The 18,871-nt window shown below is 40.4% G+C and overlaps 1 protein-coding gene across 1 annotated transcript in view; it reads left to right on the forward strand.

Moving 5' to 3' along the window:
* sdc2 (syndecan 2) overlaps window positions 1-18,871 on the forward strand; it is a 127,212-nt gene that overhangs the window by 77,633 nt on the left and 30,708 nt on the right. The window contains exon 2 of the mRNA XM_061882057.1: window positions 17,629-17,743. Coding sequence (XP_061738041.1) covers window positions 17,629-17,743 — 115 coding nt within the window. The remainder of the gene's footprint in view (window positions 1-17,628; window positions 17,744-18,871) is intronic.

Consider the following 18,871-nt stretch of genomic DNA (forward strand, 5'->3'; position numbering starts at 1 on the left):
GAGTGCTGGATGAGGGCGCACGTGAATCAGTGCCTGTGTTGGCGCGGAAATGCGTCTCACTGGTGCCTTCACAGCCATCCTGAAGTTTGTGTGAAAGTGTGCATTCCCTTGAAGTACACAATTTCCCCTGACCCGACTTGGAATTGTGTTAATATTTGTGCCATTGGAAGTGAGAGCGGTCGGTCAAGATTCGAGGGCACAGTTGAGATGACTTCACTGGCCTCCAGTGTCTCCTGTCTCCTTTCTGTGGGACTGAGGAAGAGACGCAGGCACTAAAGTTAAAAGTTAAAGTACCAGTGATCGTCACACACACCTTAGATGTGGTGAAATTACCCTCTGCATTTGACCCATCTCCTTGTTCTACCCCCTGGGAGGTGAGGGGAGCAGTGAGCAGCAGCAGTGGCCACGCTCGGGAATTATTTTTGGTGATCTAACCCCCGATTCCAAACCTTGATGCTGAGTGCCAAGCAGGGAGTTAATGGGTCCCATTTTTATAGTCTTAGGTATGACTCGGCCGGGGTTTGAACTCACGACCTGAGCAGGTGAACTGACATACTCGCACTTTAAGCATATTTTGTTTGGCTTTTCACAGAACTAACTCCAGGCTTCAAGACTGTAAGCCCCCCTCTTATCTGTCATCTTCTTTTGTCCAGTCTTGGTCTGCAGCTCTTCATGTCTTCTTTGGCTTACAGGTCGAACAAAACCGTATGACTTGGGGCGGTGGTTATTTTCAGCTCTTCCTGAATGGGTTTCACTTGCTCTCTCTTGAAGACCTCATAGATATTGCAGTCTTTTGCATCTCTTATAATATCCTTTTTGTTCTACGAATGCTCTCTATTCTGTAAGTTTCTGTAAATGTTAATAAATACTCACAGTGCAGTTCTGTAGGGTTTGACTTTTGTTCACTGTTTTTCAAGTTATAGCACATTACGTTTGTGTATGAATGAAATACTGTGTTTGTGCCCGTTAATATGAGAGAGCCTCGAACTAAAGCAACATCATGCTTTGAAAATGTGTATATGCTCCAATGCACAATAACCGTTACTCAAGTGCGTTGGTGTTTGTCTCATCCTTCCTCTTCTTCCAGCAATTTTCTATCTAAATGGTGGAACTTTTTAGCTTAAGGCAGGGGTCGGCACCCCAAAACGTTCAAAAGGCCATATCGGACCAAAAAAAAACATAAACAAATCTGTCTTATAATGTAGGCAACACATGACATAGGTGTCTATATTCGCTATAATAGCCTACTATCAAAATGAAGCTAATATTTGTTGACAGAAATGTTGAAATTTAGTACTTATTCTACACATTTTTACAACCTTAGGAACCATTAGTAAATCAGAGGCTACTCAGAAGGTGAGATAACTCCTGGAAATGACTGGCTTTTAATGACCAAAAGGTATAGATGCGTGTGTCTAAGTTAAAGGAAACGGCACACTGTCTTCTTTTAATAAATTTATTACAATCTTTGGCAAGCTAGGTAATGTTTGCTGTGGTCTGGAACAACATGGCAGACAAACAACTATCTGAAATGCAGCTAATATTACATACATATAATGTGTCATGAGACATGCAAAATTAATTTATATACAAAGAGGATAAAAGTAAAGGATATTAAATTAGCTCAAATATACCTACACATGAGGCATAATGATGCAATATGTACATACAGCTAGCCTAAATAGCATGTTAGCATTGATTAGCTTGCAGACAAGCACTGATCAATTATGCCTGATTAGCACTCCAACAAGTCAATAAAATCAACAAGGTTTCATCTTTTTGCATTCACGCACAGTATAAAATGTTTGGTGGACAAAATTAGACAAAACGGAGCGGAAGATTTTACATGTAAAAAAATCCTGCTGCGTCACAGTCCATACTAAGGTGAGTTCAAGAACCACCAAAATTAGTAGGACAAAACCATGTTGACCAAATACTCTCATCAGTGAAGCATACACAGAAACAAATTAAACAGTGGGCTTTCTAACAATTGGGAAGGTTTGTGTCATGTTTTTCCTCAAACAAAAGACATACTAAAACTAAAATTTTTTTTTTCCATTTTCAATCCTTTTTAAAAATGCTCCAGGGAGCCACTATAGAGCCGCATGCGAGTTACTGACCCATTAATATTTGACTTCAAAATGGTGCCTGAATGCAGACCTCTACAATGTGTGTAGAATGTATCGTCCACGTTTACATGCAGGCAGTGTTTAACAATATCTTACGGCATTTTCCAACTGTTTGTCCGTCAAACACAGCTTCAGCAGCTTCTACACATTTTCATGGATCAAAGTCCACCGTTTAAATTATTATTTTACAAACTTATATACTCACCTGGCATTATGACTCCTCCTGCTTCAATAGGGCAGTGTCACACTCAAGCTGTCATGATTTTTTACGTTTTATTTATTCTATCCATTGAAAGTCTTCCGCGTCTTTTTCTTGGCAATGTCCTTCACACTCACTTTTGTCATTGGAAAACAGTGGTGCGAGTGGTAATACGTTAGAAAGAAGGTGCAAATCTGGTAACAAATAAAGGAAGAATTAGTTCCCAAGAAAAACAGCATGGGATCCATCGTCTGGCGCTGGTTTGGCTTCAAGTGAGAATATGCCGAACAGACAACCGTAATTCGTCAAGTACGGGGCAAAAGCGTTGCTACGAAAAGTGGCAATACTGCTAATATGTAGCATCATTTGAAAAGTCACCTGCAAGAGAATAAAAAGTGATTACTCCACATGTCGACATATCCATTCGGTGCCACACCAACGAAATGCTGAGGCAACCATTTCCACATCAACACCGTATGAAAAAAATACTCTAAAAAAGAAGGAGATAACGTCCGCAGGAACCTACCACATAACGAAGGACATACACGATTTGATTTCCTATCATGCAGCTCATTTTTATTTGACAGTTATTGAAATATCTTGTGTGACATCATGCACTAAAGTGCACTTTATTTGTTTTAAACTATTGTAATGGCATTTTGTACAGAAAGTGCACTTTAATTTGGTGTTGTTTTGTTATGTCATCTTAGTGACATCATGCACAAAAGTGCACTCATAGCTTGTTTTAAAATGTCTCTGACAATCTTGCACTTTCTGTTTTGAAATGACATGAATGTTTGTGCCACTGCCTAATAACTGTTTAAAAAATACACTTTTGGTAAATTGACTTAATTGTGATTTCCATCTTTGCATAAAAGTCTAAAATGAGCATATATATATATATATATATATATATATATATATATATATATATGTCGTTTAGTATGTCGTTTATATTTGTTGTGGCTTTTGCACTGGTGCTGTAGCTGGAAGTCGTTGTGTTATCATTCCTGATATTGTAATGCGCCGCAGTGAAAAAGGAGAGACACAGTCGGAAATACACTCTCAGATGCTTCATTAATAAACAGTAAGGAAATCAGGGAATCAAAGCACACGCATAAATATGATGCTGTTCACCACAACTCACGTTGAAACACTCAATGCACAGACACCCAAAATTATGAAAATTGATTCATATTCGAGATGAACGAGAATTGTGATTCGATTTTTTTGTGCACCCATACTAATCAACGACTTAATATTCCGGTAAGGTTAATTTTCCGATTTACGCATCTACATGACATGATTTTAACAATATTTAGAATGATAAAGGGCTTTTACCAAGGGTCCAAAACAGTGTTTTTACATTTCCTAAAATAGTTTTTATTTGGAACTATCAATTGAGAACTAGTACAGTATTTACATGACCTTTGAATATATTTTATTTAATTTAATTTCCCAGACTCCCAAGTCATTGGTTGACTGCATCGTCCATTTAATGTTAAAGTGTTTTGCTATTAAGTTTAACAGATCAAAAAGATACCCACAAAACGTGCTTTCCATCGGTCCTTTTGTGTCTGAAATATGTTCTTCCAAACAACAACCTAATGTTAAACCTAGAACTGCCGCAGCAAATGTCTTGCTACATTCATCAGCTGGCGGATCTCTAGTGCCCACTTTGCTTTACTTTTTGGCAGACTGCTGTCTGGCCCAGCCGGCAGACTGTGATAAGAACTGAAAAGAGAAACTACCTGTAAATGTCAACGGATGTCTAGAAAAAGCACAAAGTTTATCAGTGGTGTGTGCCTTTATATGGCATCTTTGTGATAGAGAAAGTTGTCTCATAGTTTCATAACGTGTGTCTTTGTGTGTTCTAAGGGCAGTTTGGTTTTACTGCTATCAATAAATAACTGTCGTATGTCTTGGATCTGGGCAGCACAGTGGTAGAGGGGTTAGTGCGTCTGCCTCACAATACGAAGGTCCTGGGTTCGATCCTGCGCTTGGGATCTTTCTGTGTGGAGTTTGCATGTTCTCCCCGTTCTCCCTCCGGGTAGTCCGGCTTCCTCCCACTTCCAAAGACATGCACCTGGGGATAGGTTGATTGGTAACACTAAATTGGCCCTAGTGTGTGAATGTGAGTGTGAATGTTGTCCATCTATCTGTGTTGGCCCTGTGACGAGGTGGCGACTTGTCCAGGGTGTACCCCGCCTTTCGCCCGATTGTAGCTGAGATAGCCTCCAGCGCCCCCGCGACCCCGAATGGAATAATCGGTAGAAAATGCATGGATGGATGGATGGATGTTTTGGATCCTCTTAATCTTCGTCATTCCTTGCTGCATGAAACAACAATACTCTGCAGTTAACCTTTTGTTGGTTTTATTAGATAACATAACATATCCATCAATCTAACCGTGGGGCAGCAGTGGCTCAGAAGGTTGAATGTTTGTGTTTGAAACTCCATTTTTCCTGAGGGAACTCTCCTGAAGGAATCAATAAAGTACTATCTATCTATGTATTGCTCTGGGAATTGGAATACCTGGCTTAGTGTTTTGATCAAATTATTTTGTGTTTTTATTTATCCTTTTCGGCCTTTTTTTGTTTTATTTTTGAGTGAGAATACTTGGGAACAATGTCGCTCATGTGGTAGAGTGGGTACTCCAGTAACCATAGAATTTTTGGGTGAAATGCCGCGTTCTACGTCCCAGTCACAGTTCATGGGCAAGACACTTCACAAACCTTTCATACTTGATTGATTGATTGATACTTTTATTAGTAGTTTGCACAGTACAGTACATATTCCGTACAATTGACCACTAAATGGTAACACCCGAATAAGTTTTTCAACTTGTTTAAGTCGGGGTCCACGTTAATCAATTCATGGTAATTCATTGATGCTTCACTAATCAAGACACTTACCTTCCGACTCAGATCTGGTCCCCCTGACGCTATACAATGACTGCCCCACTGCCCTTTAGGAGTTTGGACTAAACACAGAAGACAAGTTTCTCTGTACAAAAAAAGATCTCTCGCATTCCTCTAATGAGACTTTACCAATGATTTATGTAAGTATGGATGTATGTTCCTCGGGAACCCATGACATAAGATGTGGGGTTCCTCACACTTCAATTTTAGGTCCCATTGTTTTTCATCTTTATATGCTGCCCCTTGGAGATGTCATGAGGAGATGATACACAGTTGTACATTGCCTTGTCTCCTGATGACAGGACCAATATAAACCCTTTTTAAAGGGGAACATTATCACCAGACCTATGTAAGCGTCAATATATACCTTGATGTTGCAGAAAAAAGACCATGTATTTTTTTAACCGATTTCCGAACTCTAAATGGGTGAATTTTGGCTAATTAAACACCTTTCTGTTTATCGGTCTTGTAGCGATGACGTCAGAACGTGACGTCACCGAGGTAATACAGCCGCCATTTTCACATTACAAACACTGGGTCTCAGCTCTGTTACTTTTCGTTTTTTCGACTATTTTTTGGAACTTTGGATACATCATGCCTCGTTGGTGTGTTGTCGGAGGGTGTAACAACACTAACAGGGAGGAATTCAAGTTGCACCACTGGCAAGAAATCTGCAACCAGACCCCATTGAATGTGCCGGAGTGTCTGCACATTTTACCGGCGGTGCTACGACAGACATGGCACAGAGATGTATGGATAACGTGCAGATGCATTTGCAACGATAAAGTCAACAAAATCACAAAGGTTAGTTTTGGTGATGTTGTTGACTTATGTGCTAATCACCACATATTTGGTTGCAACGTGACAGCCAGCTAATCGATGCTAACATGCTACGCTAATCGATGCTAACATGCTATTTATGCCAGCTTAATGTACATTTGAAACTAGATACCCACATTTAATGCGAAACAAACACTTACCAATCGACGGATATAAGTTGCTCCAGTGTCACAAGATGCGAAAGTCCTGATCGTTTGGTCTGCACATTTTACCGGCGATGCTAATAAGGCAGCCATGCTATGGGCCACTTCATTAGGTACACCCATGCTATGGCCGAATAGCATCAATAGCTATTCGCTCAATAGCTTCAGTTTCTTCAATTTCGTTTTCGCTATCTGCCTACATACTCTAACAATCTGTTTCAATAAATGCGTAATATGTTGAATAGCTTAAGCCGCTGAAATCCGAGTTTGAATCCGAGCTAATGTCGCTATATCTTGCTGTGCTATTCGCCATTTTTTGTTTACATTGGCAGCACTGTATGACGTCACAGGGAAATGGACAGTCACATTGCAAATAGCGAAAATCAAGCACTTTAAAGCTTTTTTTAGGGATATTCCGGGAGATGTAAAATTTTGAAAAAAACTTTGGAAAATAAAACAAGCCACTGGGAACTGATTTTTATTGTTTTTAACCCTTTTAAAATTGTGATAATGTTCCCCTTTAACAGCATTGTAGACATCAAGTCATGGATGGCAGGGAATTTCCTACAGCTCAACCAGGAGAAAACAGAGGTTTTAGTTATAGGCCCTCAAGACCAAAGGTAGAAACTTTGACCAAAATTACAAGATTTTAAACCAACTGTCCATAAAAAAATCTGTTGTTTGACTCTGAGCTGACTTTCATTCCACAAATTAAAAATATTACAAAAATAAGCTTCTATCCTTTAAGAACATAGTCAGAGTATGCCAGTTTCTCTCTCAGGCCAACAGTTAGGCACTAATGCATGATTTTATTTCCTTTTGTTTAGACCAGGGGTGTCAAACTCAAATACAGAGTGGGCCAAAATTTAAAACCGAACAAAGCCGTGGGCCGAGGTTGAACAAATTAACCTTTTAATAGGGACACAAACAAGTTTTGCATTAAATATTGAACAAGCAAGGCTTATATGACTTTATAGTGACATGCAAAATACAGTTTCAAATAATAATAATAATAAAAAAATATCAATGGCATTTCAAATAAAATTTAAATAATAATTGAATGCCTCTTTTCGGCGGCGGGGTTGAGGTGGACGGGGTTTGGTGATAGCGAAGGGTGTATATTGTAGCGTCCCGGAAGAGTTAGTGCTGCAAGGGGTTCTGGTTATTTGTTCTGTTGTGTTTATGTTGTGTTACGGTGCGGATGTTTTCCCAAAAAGTGTTTGGAATTCTTGTTTGGTGTGGGTTCACAATGTGGCGCATATTTGTAACAGTGTTAAAGTTGTTTATACGGCCACCCTCAGTGTGACCTGTATGGCTGTTGACCAAATATGCCTTGCATTCAATTGTGTGTGTGTGTATAAGCCGTATATATTATGTGACTGAGCCGGCACGCTGTTTGTATGGAGGAAAAGCGGATGTGGCGACAGGTTGTAGAGAACGCCAAAGGCAGTGCCTTTAAAGCCCACCCCCAATATTGTTGCCCGGGATGAAATTTGGGAGGGGCACTGAACTTCGTGAGTCTCCCGGGAAAATCGGGAGGATTGGCAAGTAAGAGTAATTAGCGGTGAATGCGGTGTTATAGCAGCGGGACCGATCTAATGTTAATTTGATATTGTCTTAAAGGCAAGTGCGGGCCAGAGTTTGACAACCCATGGTTTAGACTATTGTAATGACCTGCTATCTGGCCTTCCCAAAAAGAATATCAGAAGTGTACAATTATTACGAACTCAGCTAGGCGCGTACTGTCGAGGACCAGAGGGTGGGGGCACTTTACTGCAGTTTTAACACTGCTGCATTGGCCCCCTGTCCGCTTCAGAGTCGATTTTAAAGTTATGTTTTTAGTTTTTAAATGTCTTGATGGTTTTGGGCCTTCTTATCTATCTGACTTGCTCTTACAATATCAACATTCGCGGATCCTGAGGTCTTCTGGTCTTTTAGCTTTACCAAATATCAGACCGAAGAGCCACGGTGAGGCGGCATTTATTTTGTCAGCATTACTAAATTCAGACAAAAAGATAACCCTATTTCTATAATAGGATTACTCTGCCGTTGTTTTCAGGACAACTGCCAAAAAGCTAGTTAAAGATTCTCTACATCAGGGGTTTTTAACCTTTTCCCAACTTTTCCACTACGGTGGGGGCAGGGGCCCACCCAGATATTAATTCAGATTTTTTTTTATGTTACAATTTTTTTCAATCGTTCAATCCAACCTACTTACAGTTTACAACATTGTGTTTATGATAATGATATGAAACCATGTGTAAATCACAAATATATGTTTTTATTCAACACATAAACCTTAGACTAAGATCAGGCTGATTAGAAAAAAAATACCAACCAAATATACTGCATACCAAAACATACATAAATTATATATATATATATATATATATATATATATATATATATATATATATATATATATATATATATATATATATATTTATTTATTTATTTTTTTTTTTTGTTGTTGTTTTTTTTAATTTTTTTTTTTTACACACAATTACCTTATGCGAAAAAAAATATGCTAATTCAATAAGGAATATGTTCAACTAAAGTGTCAATAAAATTAAAGTGCAAATGAAAATACAGCTTAACCCTTTTAGTCTTTGTTTGGCTTGTTTAAGAAACTTCTCTATGAGTTTAACGCCAGACTTCTTCTGTTTGATACAGAGAGAGTACGGATAACTCAGTTTCAGAGTTTGTCCCAAACATGGCATCCTGTAGTCAGTTTCAGAGTTGGTCCCAAACACGGCATCCTGTAGTCAGTTTCAGAGCTGGTCCCAAACATAGCATCCTGTAGTCAGTTTCAGAGTTTGTCCCAAACATGTCGTCCTGTTTTCAGTTTCAGAGTTGTTTTTTTCAAACACTGCGTCCTTTAGTCAAATGATGGGTTTTGACCAATCAGAGACAGTATAGCCAGATAATCTCTTAAATGATTGGTCAATAGCCGGATGCAGGACACCAATTTTAGAACCAACTTTAAAACCCAGTTCCCATACTCTCTCTATAGAGGGCTCCGATTTGATATTGTCATTACTGCCACAAGTGGTGGAAAAGTGTATTACAGGGTTAATACTGACCACAGCTCGTAACCATATAATTTCCGTGGTTCAACAATGGGCCTTATGGTTAAATAACCATGCTCCGTATGACAGCGCTCTATTGTTTTTAGAAAATCTCCTGCACATATGTTAGTCTCTTCCAAGTTGTTTGAACTGAACAACCCTGCTCTAGATGACCTTTGACTAGCTGTTTTGCAGTAGGGCCTTAAAATAGAAGAGCGCTCCTGTTGCATAGACTGGGCAATGACCTGACAAAATACAGAGACAAAAATCAATTGTCCACTGCAGATGAGGCTGGTTCTCAGAAATAATAAAATAGTAAAGGGGTAAATCCGGTCCCCAAGTCCTTGGCTTAGGTTATTCTACACTAAAGCACCGCATGCATTTGATTAGTCACACACTTTCAGGCATGAATGCCGATGTGGTGTCATGTTAACATGCGTACGCACATCCCCCGTCTCTATAGAATCAATGAATTAACAAAATACTTGCATAAATTAGTAAAACACTTTCTACTAATGCATGCATGTGTGTGGCCTCTATCTCATTAGCGTCCTTTGTCCCCACAAACTGCCGCCTGCCATGTTTTGCTCCGATGCTCGTATTATTGGCAATGCATCCCTACCCGTGGAGCGCACATTGCGGTGAATGGGAGGGACGCGGGCGGGGGGTTGTGTTCGGAAGAGTAGAAGGCAAGTAAGGTTAAGATAAAGTTGCTTTGAACAAATTCTCTCTTTGATCAAGCGGCTTGAGGAGTGAAAGGTCCTTCTTTCACAAGTCACTTGACTGAGGAGGAATGGAGATGTGCATTGTTCTGTTTCAATCTTTCTTCCCACCTTCTTCGCCGTCTTTCACTATCGAGGTATTTAGCGGTGTGAACTCCCGGCTTCTTTGTCATGGAGAGTGCCAGCGCCTCTCTTTCATGACTACTACACACATACACGTATGCACAAAGACTTAAAAGTACCATTGTGCCTACACACATGTGTCCCAGAGACAAGAGATTTCTTTGTATTGTTGCATTTCTTCTGTGTCTTTTCTGTAAACAGAAGCATGCGTACTGGCCTCAGAGCTCTATGAAACTGATGTTCTCATTGATAATCACTTTAGAACAATCTTGTCTAACAGATACCTGAAAATCAGCCATTTTTGCATTGTATCTTTCCAAACGCAGCAAGCCCTAAACAGTCATTAGTGTGGCGTAAATTGTCACCACACAATTACTCTTATTCTTTGCCCCGAACAAAAGAAGTCGTCTCATTGGTCTTTGATGCCAGAACAATTGATTGTTTCCTCTAATCCAACCTCTTTCAGCCTGAGGTTTAAATCAGCAAAATATCATTAGAGCTGACCGGTAACTGGGGCAAACAGATCACTAGACAGGCAGACTAACAGACACACACACACAGGGATGATATAGTGTTCTGGGTGGTCTTACTTTTGTAGCCCATTTTTAACCTCTAAGGCTATGTATACACTAAGCCGGATAAACCCTTAAACGAATAATTATTTAGCCTAAGCCCCGTTTTGTCCACACTAATTCATCGTTTACGGTTCCTCTCCTTGGATATGTTTTTACATGAGTAAGTGTCGGAGCTAACTACTGGAAAGATGGAGGCGAGTCATCGAAACATGCCCGTCTATCTCATTCTTCTACATGTACAGACGCTTGTGGAAATCACACATCAATACCTTAAGGCAGTGGTTCTTAACCTGGGTTCGATCAAACCCTAGGAGTTCGGTGAGTCGGCCTCAGGGGTTCGGCGGAGCCTGTGTCGCGGAGGTCAAGATACACTCGACTCACCGTGTAAATAAAAACTTCTCCCTATCGGCGTATTATGGATACCCCCAAACAATGTCCCCTTCAATTTTCCATCTGATTTGCAGGTTTGTAATTTGTTGTGAGTTCATGCACTGTGTTGGGTTTGTTTTTTGAACAAGGTGATGTTCATGCACGGTTCATTTTGTGCACCAGTAAAAAACATATAACTTTGTCTTGAATTTAAAAAACATTTTTATTTTTCACTAAAGAAGGGTTCGGTGAATGCACATATGAAACTGGTGGGGTTCAGTACCTCCAACAAGGTTAAGAACCACTGCCTTAAGGGAAGAAAATGCGCGATTGCACCTATTTCGGATACAACACATCTCAGACGGCAAGAGAACTTTCAAATGTCCAGGTCAGCTGTGATTTTACTTACCGAAAATGTTTTTCTATTTGTCGAAGGAGAGACAATGAAAATTCGGGCTCTCGTGGATGTGATAAAAAAGGTCTTACCTGGCCGTCGAGGGAAGACTACGAAAAATGGTGAATGCATTTGGACTGGCAAAGCAGACTATCAGTTATTGTCCGCCATATCATGTATGTAGTGGACTCGACGTCTAGGTCCAGAGTAAATTAAGTCACAAAAAACAAATGGACAATGAAGGGGAAGGCAAAAGAGTGACGAGTGTCCTGACCAGATGTCTAGATCCCTAGATTGATGTAAAATATTCTTTATCACATTGTTTACTTCCACATGTCCATTAAAGATTTGATTAATTTATGATGTCTCAGGTGTGATTCTCTACAATAGGGCCCCACAGCACACTGGATTCTAGTTAATTGAAAAACCACAACACTGGATATTGTTCAGAGAAGTTAAATTCAAGACTTTGCACAGAAAGCAACACTGAAAATTACTTTAATGTGAGCATTTTCCGCGCACGCATAATAGCTCGCGTTGCGCCGGCGGACGGAAGGGGTCTTAAACGACCATTGTGTGTGTTTGGACAAGGTTAGGTGGGATTTACCCTGGATAACCTTAGTCGTCTTAGAGTAGAAGGGGCCTCAAATGGCACTTCCAGTTAAGAGAATCCTGCTGACGACAGATTTTGCAATCAGACTTGAATAGGTGTTGCCACGGATGCAATTACAGTGGTACCTTCATTTCATTAATCCATTTCATGTATTCATTTATTTCAGGCAATGACACAGAAAAAGTAATTCATGTAGTGTAAAAGGGAATGTACGATATGTAAACGTGACCATCCAGTTTTGCCCAAAGGGAGTTCTCTATTCAGTGATTAATGCGTTGAGCTTCACTGTTACTTTGTTCAAGGATTATCATACAATGTTATATCATTATAGCATTACTACAGGTAACACTTAATTATTAAATTTTAACAATTGTTTGTAGCAGAAATGTTAGAAAAATAAATATTACTAACAATGGCAATGGACATTATACCAACAACGGTAAGGAAACATTGAAAACATGTTAACACTATGAGACAGAGTACAACAACAATTCAAATTAAAGACCCTCCTCCCTATATTTAACCAAACCTGATGTTTTATATAACAATTTAAATTGATGAATACTTTGGCATTGCTTGTGTTGTACTGTAAATCCAGTTTGTTCCGGAGTTTCACTCTGCATACAGACACACAAAAGCGTTTACGAGTGGTTTGAGCTCTCGGCTATGAAAAATATCCTAAACCTCTTGAGTTATGAATCCGCGTAGGTTAGGCCGTAATAATTTATTAAAGGCCTACTGAAATGAGATTTTCTTATTTAAACGGGGATAGCAGGTCCATTCTATGTGTCATACTTGATCATTTTGCGATATTGCCATATTTTTGCTGAAAGGATTTAGTACAGAACATCGACGATAAAGTTTGCAACTTTTGGTCGCTAATAAAAAAGCCTTACCTGTACCGGAAGTAGGAGACGATGTGCGCGTGACGTCACCGGTGTGAGGGCTCCTCACATCCGCACATTGATTACAATCATAGACACCAGCAGCGCGAGCGATTCCGACCGAGAAAGCGACAATTTCCCCATTAATTGGAGCGAGGATGAAAGATTCTTGGATGAGGAAAGTGAGAGTGAAGGACTAGAAGAAAAAAAAAGACGAGTGCAGGAGCGATTCAGATGTTATTAGACACATTTACTAGGATAATTCTGGAAAATCCAAAATCTGATTATTGTGCTACTAGTGTTTTAGTGACATTATAAATTCATACCTGAAAGTCGGAGGGGTGTGGTGACCGCCAGTGTCTCTGAGTGAAGCCATGGATGAGCCAAGAAAGTTGCAGCTGCCTCCTTGACAGCTGCTGCAGGAAGAACGACACAAACTCCGCTCATGTTTACAGTAAGGGCCAACTTATTACCACAATTTTCTCACCGAAACCTGCCGGTTGACATGTGGTAGAGCAACATGTTCGCTTGACCGCTCTGTTCCATATTAAAGCTTCACAACAAACAAAGAAACACATGCTGTCTTTGTGTTGCTACAGCCGGCCGAAATACACCGCTTTCCACCAAATGCATTCTTCTTTGTAGTATCCATTTTTAATTGAACAAATTGCAAAAGATTCAGCAACACAGATGTCCAGAATACTGTGTAATTACGCGATTAAATCGGACGACTTTTAGCCGTGAGTGGTGCTGGGATAAAATATCCGCTACAACTAATAACGTCACAAGCACGCGTCAACATAAGCGTCATCACTCCGCGACATTTTCAACAGGACACTTCATGGGAAATTTAAAATTGCAATTTAGTAAACTAAACCGGCCGTATTGGCACGTGTTGCAATGTTAATATTTCATCATTAATATATAAACTATCAGACTTAATGGTCGGTAGTTGTGGGTTTCAGTAGGCCTTTAAATGCTTTATATAAGATTATTGATGTATTGTATTTAACAAGATCATCACATTTGAGCAACTTTGATTGCATAAACAGATTATGAGTATGTTCTTGGCTTGGCTTACGAGTTTAATTGGTTTGTTGCCCTGTTCCCTTCCATCCATCCATTTTCTACCGCTTGTCCCGTTGGGGGTCGTGGAGGGTCGCTGGAGCCTATCTCAGCTGCATTCGGGCGGAGGGCGGTGTACACCCTGGACAATTCACCACCTCATCGCAGGGCCAACACAGATAGACAGACATCATTCACACTGACATTCACACACTAGGGCCAATTTAGTGTTGCCAATCAACTTATCCCGAGGTGCATGTTTTTGACAGTGGGAGGAAGCAGGAGTATCCGGAGGGAACCCACACAAACTCCACACAGAAAGATCCCGAGCTCGGGATTGAACCCAGGACAACTCAGGACCTTTGTATTGTGAGGCATATGCACCAACCCCTCTTCCACAGTGCTGCCCTGCCCTGTTCCCTGCTGATATTAATTATTCTCTTTCCGGTACGCCCAAAAAACAAAACAACATATACCACGCTTTTAAATAAGAAAAAAATGAACTTATAGATAGTGCATGTAGTATCAAAAAAAGAACAGAAAGTACTAACCATAACTACAGTAATTAATGTAATAATGTACAGCTTTTACCTTGGAGACTGGACCTCTCCTGTAAGCTGCTTCTCTATCAAACCCACCACCAGCTGCTTCTCTGTATTTTACACGGATGAAAGTCTGCTTTTGGGAAATAATTTTAACGTCCATTTGTGTCAGTAGCAGTGCTGTGCTCGTACTGCTTTGGCAAGTCTGCAATGTGCACGCCCCGGTAACGTTTTTTAATTTGATTTATTTCTTGATTTCAATTATTAGCATCTTTGTTACTATGGTTAGGACAAATTAAATTGGATCTTGCTAGCAATTAGCTAAAGCCAGTGAAAAAGACACTGGATTGGGGTTGACTGTAATGTTTAATGGTAAGGCATGGCTCAGTCGGTACGATGGCCGTCTTGTAGAAAGAGGGTTACTAGATCCATGCTGACCTGGAGCGCTTATGTCGTGGTGTCCCTGAGCAAGACACTGAACCCCTACCTGCTTCTCATGGGTTGTGGTTAGTGCCTTGCATAGCAACTTCTGGCATCAGTGTGTGATGATGTGTGATTTGGGTATTATTTCAGGTATAGTACGGAACAAGCGATGGGGATGCTCATAACCTCAATTTTTGCTGGCAATCTGAATAACAATTAGCCTAGAAAATATCAAAAAACAAAAACTGTTTGGCGCATGTTTTAGTTGCAATGCACAGTTTTTCCGAAGAATCATGTTTCATGCAAGTTTATATTTTTTCTTGCTATCATTTTAATTCACACCCTGTTTTGAGAATATATTGTTAAACATTAATAATATAAAACACATGTCAGGATGAGGGGGGGTCGCAGCTTGCTGCGGGGTCGATCTCCCAGGAAAGGAGACGGATTACTTGGGACATGGCGTGCAGGTATAAACATGATTTAATTTTAACTCTAACAAAAGGTACAAAACTAAAGGCGCGCACAAAGGCGGAGAACAAACTTGACTAATGAAAGAAAAACTAGCACTTGGGCAAAAAACTATCAACATGAAACAAATAAACACTTACTGTGACAAGAATACACAAAACTCACGTGGCAAGAAACGAGCAGCAAGAAAACTATGGCAGCATGACAATGGCATGAGTAGTAAGAATATCAGATAGCATGGGTGTCCAGGAGTAAATGTCGCCAGGCCGACTCCCTGGCAACTGCAAGCTTAAATATTACCGACCTGATTAGTGCGAGTGCAAAACGTGTGACGGGTGAAACTAATGAGTAGTCATGGAAACAAAACAAGCAAGAGTACACAACCAGGAACTAAAAAGAGTCCAAAAAACAAACAGCACATGGCCAAACAAAAACATGATCAACAAACATGAGAGAGCCCCCCCGTTAAAGACAGATACTAGATGTCCAAAAAACCGAAATAAAACAAAAACATGATCAACAGACATGACAACACAACATCCAAGTCATTTAGGAGAATATTTGATTATACGGCAGTGCAAAAATGACATTCTCTTGTTAAATTCTAATTAAGCCAGATGGCAAGAAGCTTTTCAACATAACAGAGATATGTAGGTTGCAGCCTTTTTAGTTTGTATCCGTGTTCAGCTGCAAAACGAACATTCTTACCACTTAGATCAGTTGCCAGGACAGCAGCGCAGGGGGAAGGGCTGTGTGTGCAATTAGACATGTACACATGTACCTATGCTTCTTTTGAATCACAATAAATTGTATCTTCAGGGCATTCAATCGATCGCAACTGAAACATTTGGTTTGCCTTCGAGGACATTTCGCTTTTCATCCGAGTGGGCTTCATCGGTTGGCATCAAAAACGTTTTTGTTTTTTTCTCACTACAATAGGACTAAACCCTCCTTGCCCCAAGCACACCCTCCTGGGTTTGGCAGCAACCTCTTTATCTTTAGATATGGCCAATCTAAGCTAAGACTAGATCTGACCAATCTAAGTCTATAAGCATGAACTGAAGAAGCCTACTCGGATGAAAGGCGAATCGTCTCCTAGGACAAACCAAACAGTCCATGCATCCATTTTTATACCACTTGTCCCTTTTGGGGTCTCAGGGGGTGCTGGAGCCTATCTCAGTCCAGTTGCAATCAACTGAATGCCCGGAGATGACAATGACCTGGATGAATTTATAGACAATAAATTGTAATACTAGCTGTCCGTTGGTAAACGTACACTATATTACCAAAAGTATTTGGCCACTTGCCTTGACTCACATATGAACTTGAAGTGCCATCCCATTCCTAACCCAGAGGGTTCAATATGATGTTGGTCCACCTTCTGCAGCTATTACATCTTTAACTCTTCTGGGAAGGCTGTCCACAAGGTTGCGGAGTGGGTTTATAGAAATTTTCGACCATTCTTTAAAAAACGCATTGGTGAGGTCACATGCTGGTCGAGAAGGCCTGGCTCTCAGTCTCTGTTCTAGTTCATCCCAAAGGTGTTATATCAGGTTCAGGTCAAGACTCTGTGCAGGCCAGTCAAGTTCATCCACACCAGACTTTGTCATCCATGTCTTTGTGGACCTTGCTTTGTGCACATGTTGGAAGAGGAAGGGACTGTTCCTATAAGGTTTGGGAGCATAGAATTGACAGTTGACTTTGGAATATTTAGGAGCAAGGAAATTTTACGACTGGATTTGTTGCACAGGTGGCATCCTATGAAAGTTCCACACTGGAAATCACTGAGCTCCTGAGAGCGGCCCTTTCTTTCACAAATGTTTGTAGAAACAGCCTCCATGCCTAAGTGCTTGATTTGATACACCTGTCGCCGGGCTAAGTGATTAGGACACCTGATTCTGATCAAATGGATGGGTGGCTAAATACTTTTGGCAATAGAGTGTATATTAAGGTCAAACTACATGCAAATATTGGCAAATGACTTTCAATTTTCAGATTTGTACTTTTGCACCTCAAAAAATTAGATATTTTAAGTAACATAATGTGGCATTGCAACTATCAAACACTATTGTATTGGCGGTGACAAACAGCCCAAAAAATGTCGCATATTAAAAAAATTCTCAATTTTGGATGTTTTTGTTTTGCAGATAGCAGAGGCGGCAAAAACCTCCTCCCAGGTCGATGACCTTTACCTGGACGATGCCGGCTCAGGAGGTTACTACCCCGAAGATGACGACGACTTTAACTCAGGCTCTGGCTCAGGTATGAATGGTGATTGCAGGAAGTGTTTACTTTAAACTAGGGCCGTCAACCTTAACACGTTAACGCATGTGATTACTAATGAATGATGATTAATTACAGTGTTTGTTTTGATTGCCAGAATGTAGCTCACATTGCTTAGACAGTGATCTCGTCACATGCTAATGTGAGGATAGAGCAGTGTGCTCTGCCACCTTCAAAACAAACTCTGTCAGAACCTATGATAAAACTGACGTAGTTAGTTAGTCTTCCATCGACAAATGTTCACATCGTCGGCAAACTTCAAGTTTAAAATAGCATTTTAAAGCGAAACACGAGCATGAGGATGCCGTTGCTTTTCATGAATGCTACATGCACTGCAAAAAGTCAGTGTTAATAAACAAGAGAAAAAAATACAAAAATGAGGGGTATTTTATTTGAACTAAGCGTAATTATCTGCCAACAGAACAAGAAAATGCGGCTTGTCAAGACTTTCCAATACAAGTCAAATTAGCTAACCTCAATGAACCCAAAAAATACCTTAAAATAAGTATATTCTCACTTATAACAAGTGCACTGTTCTTGGTAGAAAAAAAAAGACTTTTTTGCTTAATATGTTGAAGAATATTCTTAAATCAATCAATCGATCAATGTTTATTTATATAGCCCTAAATCACGAATGTCTCAAAGGACTGTACAAACCACTACGACTACGACATCCTCGGAAGAACCCACATAAGGGCAAGGAAAACTCACACCCAGTGGGACGCCAGTGACAATGATGACTATGAGAAACCTTGGAGAGGACCTCAAATGTGGGCAACCCCCCCCCCCCCCCCCCCTCTCTAGGGGACCGAAAGCAATGGATGTCAAGCGGGTCCAACATGATACTGTGAAAGTTCAATCCATAGTGGCTCCAATACAGCCGCGAGACTTCAGTTCAAAGCGGATCCAAGACAGCAGCGAGAGTCCCGTCCACAGGAAACCATCCCAAGCGGAGGCGGATCAGCAGCGTAGAGATGTCCCCAACCGATACACAGGCGAGCGGTCCATCCTGGGTCTCAACTCTGGACAGCCAGTACTTCCTCCATGGTCATCGGACCGAACCCCCTCCTCAAGGGAGGGGGGGACAGAGCAGAAAAAGAAAAGAAG

The sequence above is a fragment of the Nerophis ophidion genome, linkage group LG21, assembly GCF_033978795.1.
Source record: "Nerophis ophidion isolate RoL-2023_Sa linkage group LG21, RoL_Noph_v1.0, whole genome shotgun sequence".
Lineage (NCBI taxonomy): Eukaryota > Metazoa > Chordata > Actinopteri > Syngnathiformes > Syngnathidae > Nerophis > Nerophis ophidion.